General features: G+C 36.6%; 1 protein-coding gene across 2 annotated transcripts in view; it reads right to left on the reverse strand.

Annotated features, from left to right (window-relative positions):
- LOC309500108 (uncharacterized protein) overlaps positions 1–3,535 on the reverse strand; it is a 62,839-nt gene extending 59,304 nt beyond the window's left edge. For both annotated transcript variants that reach the window (XM_082171672.1, XM_082171669.1), the window contains exon 1: positions 3,283–3,535. In XM_082171672.1, the coding sequence (XP_082027798.1) occupies positions 3,283–3,442 (160 nt within the window). In that variant the 5' untranslated portion in view covers positions 3,443–3,535. The remainder of the gene's footprint in view (positions 1–3,282) is intronic.
- Positions 3,536–7,565: the final 4,030 nt, after the last annotated feature.

Below are 7,565 nucleotides of genomic sequence, written 5' to 3' on the forward strand. Positions count from 1 at the left end.
CTTCGTATGAACCGTCAGGTGTGTCTTCAGGTGTGATGCCCTAGAAAATGTTTTTCCACATTGATCACATGTGAACGGCTTCTCTCCGGTGTGGATCCTCATGTGACACTTAAGACTACTTTTGGTTGAGAATCTCTTTTCACACTGATCACACATGAACAGCTTCTCTCCGGTGTGGATTTTCATGTGTACTTTAAGATGTGCTGACTGCGTGAAACTCGTTCCACACTGATCACATGTGAATGGCTTCTGTCCAGTGTGGACCCTCTTGTGTTCGGTCAGATGTATTTTTTGTGAGAATCTCTTTTCACATTGATCACATGAGAATGGCTTCTCTCCAGTGTGAACTCTCATGTGATTCTCAATATATTGTTTGCTTTTGAAACTCTTTCCACACTGAGTGCAGGTGAAAGATTTCTTGGCTTTTCTTTTCTTTAAAAATGTCTCTTTAGTCTTTGAGCGACTCAAAGGTTTTTCTCCAGGTTGGACATGATGTTCCTCCTCCATCGGGTCTGAAATAAAAGAAAAAAAGGTGTAATTTCATTGTTAGTACATCAAAATAATTCGAAGAGAGAAATATAACACAAAATACGACATAAAAATGAGCCCTGATGTGATAGAAGAATGTAGACACATCTTAAATGCAAGGTCCACCAATTGGCCCAATATGTGACCCTGGACCACAAAACCAGTCTTATGTGTAATTTTTTTTTTTTTAATTGAGATTTATACATCATCTGAAAGCTGAATACATAATCTTTCCATTGATGTATGGTTTGTTAGGATAGGACAATATTTGGCTGAGATACAACTATTGAAAATCTGGAATCTGAAGGTACAGAAAAATCGAAATATTGAGAAAATCTCCTTTAAAGTTGTCCATTTCTGTTGGCGATAGTGCTGCATCCATTCACAAAAATAAATGTTTTATATATTTAAGGTGGGAAATTTACAAAATATCTTAATGGAACATGATCTTTACTTGATATCCTAATGATTTTTGGCATAAAAGAAAAATCTATAATTTTGCCCCATACAATGTTTTGTTGGCTATTGCCACAAATATACCCGTGCAACATAAGACTGGTTTTGTGATCCAGGGTCACATATCTGAATCCAATGGTGTGGTAGAAGGTTTCCTGCATGCTTTGACTTCTCGGACTTCCTCCTTTAATTCCAATTAGGTATTTATGACTATTTTTCTATGGGGCGCCGTTTGTAAAGCGGCTCACGCTGAAAATAACAGCAACATTTTGTCACATTTAGCTTCAAACAATGTTTAAAAAACTGGTATGAATTTTTGATGGTCACTTTTTACCACATTTACAACAATATTTGTCAACTTAGAGATATTTTAAATAGTTAAATCTAAATATTAAATGTTACACCTAAATGCTAAATCTAAATGTTAAATCTAAATCTAAATGTTAAATATAAATATAAATCTAAATGTTAAATCTAAATGTTAAATATAAATGTTAAATCTAAATCTAAATGTTAAATCTAAACGTTAAATCTAAATGTTAAATCTAAATATTAAATCTAAATCTAAATGTTAAATCTAAATCTAAATCTAAATGTTAAATCTAAATGTTAAATCTAAATCTAAATGTTAAATCTAAATCTAAATCTAAATGTTGAATCTAAATGTTTCGGGTGAAACTAAATATTTAACTAATATGCAAATTCAAAATGCCAGTAACCGGAAGTGCCAAAATAAAAGCTTGAGTGTGTGTTTATAGCATGGTTTATAGTGTCAAATAACAAATAAAAACCATCTCATAATAATAACTATAATATAACGTTAATAACTACCTAAAATAATAAACACGTTTGGAGAAACTGTAGAGTTTCGTGATGAGAGTGATGACATGACATTCAGTCAAAGTGAGCCCCCTTGTGGCTGGCTATTATGGCTGCAGGTCATAAGTCCCGCACTTTTCATAAAAGTGACGCTAGCCTACTCTTCAAATACAGTTTCTCCAAATGTGTTTATTATTTTAGGTAGTTATTATCACGATAATCCATGTCCAAGAGTCCATTTCCTCGGATGAGATGTTTTTTTATTCGTTATTTGACACTATAAACCATGCTCTAAACACACTGACCTCCTCGAGCTTTTATTTTGGCACTTCCGGTTACCAGCATTTTGATTTTGCATATTAGTTAAATATTTAGTTTCACCCTAAACATTTAGATTCAATATTTAGATTTAGATTTAACATTTAGATTTAGATTCAACATTTAGATTTCGATTTAACATTTAGATTTAACATTTAGATTTAACATTTAGATTTAGATTTAACATTTAGATTTAACATTTAGATTTAGATTTAGATTTAACATTTAGATTTAGATTTAGCATTTAGATTTAACATTTAACATTTAGGTGTAACATTTAATATTTAGATTTAACTATTTAAAATATCTCTAAGTTGACAAATATTGTTGTAAAAAGTGACCGTCAAAAATTCATACCAGTTAAATACAACATTGTTTGAAGCTAAATGTGACAAAATGTTGCTGTTATTTTCAGCATGAGACACTTTACAAACGGCGCCCCATACGCTTAAATTTAGGTTAGCCAATCATTTAAGTAAACATTTGATTATTCTGTTTAACTCTTTATATTTTACTCGTTCGTTCAGAGGTTAATGTCACGAGTTTCCCACCGGCCATTAACACGGATCTCAAGGTCACAAACTCATTAGTCTGATTATTAGTTAGGGCTGCTCGATTATGGCAAAAATCATAATCACGATTATTTAGGCCAATATTGAAATCACGGTTGGTTGTGGTTTATTTAATGGGCTATTTAAGTAGTCAACAAAGAAACATAAAGTACCTGACTTAAACCTTTGGGGGGGAAAAAACATATTCTGGGGGGTTTAAACTTATATATAGAACTTATGTTATAGAACTTATATAATTTCTAACTATACCTTAGTTTTTAAAAAAAAACTTAAGTTATGATTACAATCATGGCAGCCATTCTGGAAAGTTAATTTACTTGATAGTTTGCTGTTTACTGCTAAAACAAATATTTGTATAAAAAAGTCAAACCACATATATACTGTAAGTGTAAAAGAAAGGAGATAATTTGACCAGATTTTTAGTTTGATCTGATGTTGACAATCAATATGAAAGTTTCTCCTCCCTTTACATGTATTGAAAATCTGTACTCATTTTTTTTTACTGCATATCTTAATGTGAAGAAGTGCTTGAATGTTTCTAACATGAATGTTCTTCAGCATCATGAATGAATGAAGAATAAACACCAACCTCTTTGTTCTTCAGGATCTTCAGTGTGTTTCATTCTGCAGGGTTCTGGATCACTCATGTTCTCACTGTCCTCTTTAATAAACTCAGTCTTTGCAGATTTCAGCTCTTCCTGATGCATTGTGCTCGTCTTCACTTGTAGCTGATGGGAATATTCCAGCATTTATTGGGGAATTACAGTGGGAGGAGCTTCGCTGATGATGTGATTGTTGTGGGAGGAGCTTCACTGATGATGAATTCCACTGTGGGAGGAGCTGATCTGCCAAAATCAAAAATATATCAGTTCAGTTAGTGAGTTTGTTTTTATACTAAATGACACATCTAAGCATTTATATCTGTCTGTCTATCATAAAGTAACTGATGCTCATTCAACTCATAACCCTAAAATTATTCTCCATCTTCATTCAAATATTGTTGTGGAGTCTGCCAATTCTTTAAAAATCCCTTTTGAAGTATTGGGGTTTTGATAAAGGGTTTTAAGCAGAGAACATGAGACTAAGGGCTTCACCATATTTGAGCATTTCCATCCCGGCCTGAAATAGGCAGCCGTAGGTGTTGTATAACCAGCATTAGAGCAGTGATGTGTACTCTGAATTTGGTGTGTTACAAAGTCATAGTATAGTCATAGTATAAAATATGCTCATTTCCCTCCCATCCCAAATATTTTTCCACCATCTCCCTTTAGGTGCTCTGTAGAAATGAGCTTTAAGTGGCCATTTACAGGAGATCTGAAGACATCAGCAGAATAAATGAGGTGAAAACAGGAACTATTGTCATGAAATAAAGAGTGTTTTCAACAGATCTGTTAATATTGATGAGCCTCAGACTATCAACACTCATTCAACCAGCCATTCAGGATCATCAGCAGATCATCTCACTTTATTCTGAGTGTTTGCTGTTAGAAACACATTATTTGAGTCAGGATAGATGATAAAAGCCTGTAAAACTGCTCTATTGAAAGACAATACTGTTATTGCTCACAATGTGACATGGAAAAAACATCAGTAATACAAAAACATGAATGACACTAAATAACTACACCATTATATGTCCATATGAATCTAAACATTGTTTGATTTTATCACAGCTGCATTAATTGCAATAAAATGATTAGATCACCATTAGATCAGTTCTCATTAAAGGGTTAATAAGTATTTAGAGTATCTGTTCAATACATTTCAATTCAACGTAATCTGCCAAAGATAAATGTCAACAGAGATAAAGGTAAAAATAAAAATGGCAACACATCGATTCACCTCACAGATATCAAACTTTGACTTGACATTTTACATTCACTCACTGCTCACTCCACACCACTTTAGTCACATTTATTATTATTTATTTGTGCAAGCATTTTACTGTAATGTCATGTAATAAAGAATCTTTGAATATTGAATCTAATATTTACTCTTTGTTTCTTTGCTTTTTGTACGTCTTACAGGAGCAGTGAGGAAGAATCATCTGACAAAGCTACCGACACAGAGATAAATCAATACGTCATCAGATGATTTAATCTGGCTTGCGTTTTTTGACGAAGGCATTATACGCTGACACATCCAAGATGTTGCAGAAGACCACCAGAGGCCAACGGACAGTCCTGCGCTGGCAGCTGTAGGCTGATGTGACTTTGTCCAAATTGTTAACCCCTCCTTTTGTGGAATTATAGTCCAGTATCATTTCTGGCTTCAGGTCCTCTCTTGCACTCAGTGATGCATCTCTGTATTGTACTCATCACAAGGACATTCTTGTTTCTTTTGGGGCAGTAGAAAACTACTGTTGCATTTTCAGAGAAACGAATGCACGTTTCTGCCCTCCATGTTCAGAATCTCTCTGGGTAGCTCAGGTTTTTTTTTTTTTTTTTTTTTACTGTTCCAATCAAAGTCAGCTTTCGCTTGAGTAGCTCGACACCAAGGTTGTATGATGTAAAGAAGTTGTCACAGGTTATGCAGTGACCTTGCAGCCCTTCACTCATTTGTAGAACCACACGCATCCCCTGGTTTCTCTCAGGTGCTCCACCTGATGGCTTGCCTGTGTAAATCTGCATTTTCCAGGCATAGCTGGACTTGGAATCACAGGCTGGCCATACTTTGATGGCATATCTGGCTCTCTTTTTTGGAATGTACTGGTGAAAAGGACAGCGTCCTCTGAATGGTACAAGGCGTTCATCCACTGTAATGTGTGGCCCAGGGTTGTAAAGACGAGGCAGAACTTCTTCCCATTTATCCCACACATCTCTGATTGCCGCTAATTTGCCCCTCTCACGTCGACTGGGTCTGGTTTCACTGTCATCAAAACGAATGACCCGAGAAATGATGTGGAATCTTTCCTGAGTGAAATATTGGCCTTCCACCCTCTGTACTCCATAAACTGGCAGTCGGCTCTCCCTTTGATCTGTACACTCCAGCTAAAATTAGCAATCCAATGTAAGCATTCAAATCAATAAGATCAAGTGGTTTCCATTTCTCACCAAACACACGGCTTCCCTCCAGATTGGTCATATCCAGGATAGTCTTCTCTATTGGTTGTAAATACAGCTCAAAAGCTGAGTGTATGTCGTGGATTCTTGAGATGGCAAATCGTGTCGGACCTGGAATGTTCTTGATAACCATGGATGCTGGCAGTCTTCCCCGCTGTTGTGGGGGTGTAGATGTCCATTCTAGTTTACCATCTTTTGACATCCATCGCTCAGAGCTTGATGGTTGCTGTGATTTATCATTTCTCTCTGATGAGATGGAGGATGTGGCAGCCTCTTCCTCAGAGTAATCCATAGACCATTCATTTTCTGTATCTTCATCAACATTTTCATCAATCTCTGAAGCATTCTCTAACTCTGAAACATCTTCATCTGTATCAGTATCATACTCCAAAACCTGTGAAATTACTTCTTTTACTGTAAATCTTTGGGAGCTCATTTTTCCTGCTGTCTATGTTGAAGTCTCGTGCCACACTGAGCAAAAGTGTGGGAAAGCTCATTATTCACTCACAGGGGAGTGAGAAATAAAACATAACAAAAACATACATCAAATAAATGTTTTTTATTTATTTTTTTGGCTCTGTGAAGCTGCCTTTAAAAATCCTACATAAAAGGTTTGGTTAAAGCCACAATATGTAACTTTTTTGCTTTAAAAATAGCAAAAATCACTATATCTATGTTATATATATATTTTTTTTGTGTACTTACATTATCCCGACTGTTTCCAACAACTTTCAAACCAGGAGAAATTTGTAATTTAATTCGAGAAACGTCCCGTTTCTTTATTTCCGTTTTGTCGCCGTCAATGGCGTCATATCCGCGTTGTCCCTGGTTTCCGCTCGTACTGCCATGGCAACCAGAGCTATGAACCAGAGCCCTCTGATAGTAACCAAAGCGACTGACGGTAGTTCGCAATGTCTATTTGCACGCTGTTGTTGTTTCGTTCAAACATTATGGACCATGGCAAGCAGACTTTGGATACAAAAGGAGAACTAAAACGAGAATCAATATCAGCGCTGTGTTTTCGAGATGCCTAGAGCTCCCATAGACAGTAAGTTATATAAACGAGAGCTGCACGTCCGAGACTTCGACCGCTTCTACATGTACTTTATTAAACAGGTGAGAACATTTACATAAAACTAATCAATGTTATATAGCTCAACATGATGAAATGTTAGAATATGATCTGTATGTTATTCTAATGTTGATCTAGCTTACTGCTAGTCTCATACAGACAAACTAACACATACATTTCAACACATTCAAATGCAGTTTAGTGTGATAGTGAAATGTTAGACCAAGTGACAGAGCCAAGGAAATTGTCTCTAAACAACCAGCTGGATGTCAACCAATCTGGCTTCAAGAAAGGACATTCAACTGAGACTGCATTACTGTCAGTCACAGAAGCCCTACGGATCGCAAAAGCTGCTTCCAAATCTTCAGTCCTCATTCTCCTGGATCTGTCTGCTGCCTTCGACACGGTGAATCATCAGATCCTTCTGTCCACCCTCTCATCACTGGGCATCACAGGAACTTCACTCCACTGGTTTGAGTCCTATCTCACAGGTAGGTCCTTCAAGGTCGCATGGAGAGGCGAGGTATCCAGAGCACATCAGCTGACCACAGGGGTTCCCCAGGGTTCAGTTCTTGGTCCCCTCCTCTTCTCCATCTACACCACATCACTGGGACACATCATACAGGCACACGGTTTTTCCTACCACTGCTATGCTGATGACACACAGCTCTTCCTCTCCTTTCAACCAGATGATCCCACAGTAGCTGCACGGGTCTCAAGCTGTCTGGCGGACATCTC

Source organism: Leuciscus leuciscus (assembly GCF_965113295.1).
Source record: "Leuciscus leuciscus genome assembly, chromosome: 1".
NCBI lineage: Eukaryota > Metazoa > Chordata > Actinopteri > Cypriniformes > Leuciscidae > Leuciscus > Leuciscus leuciscus.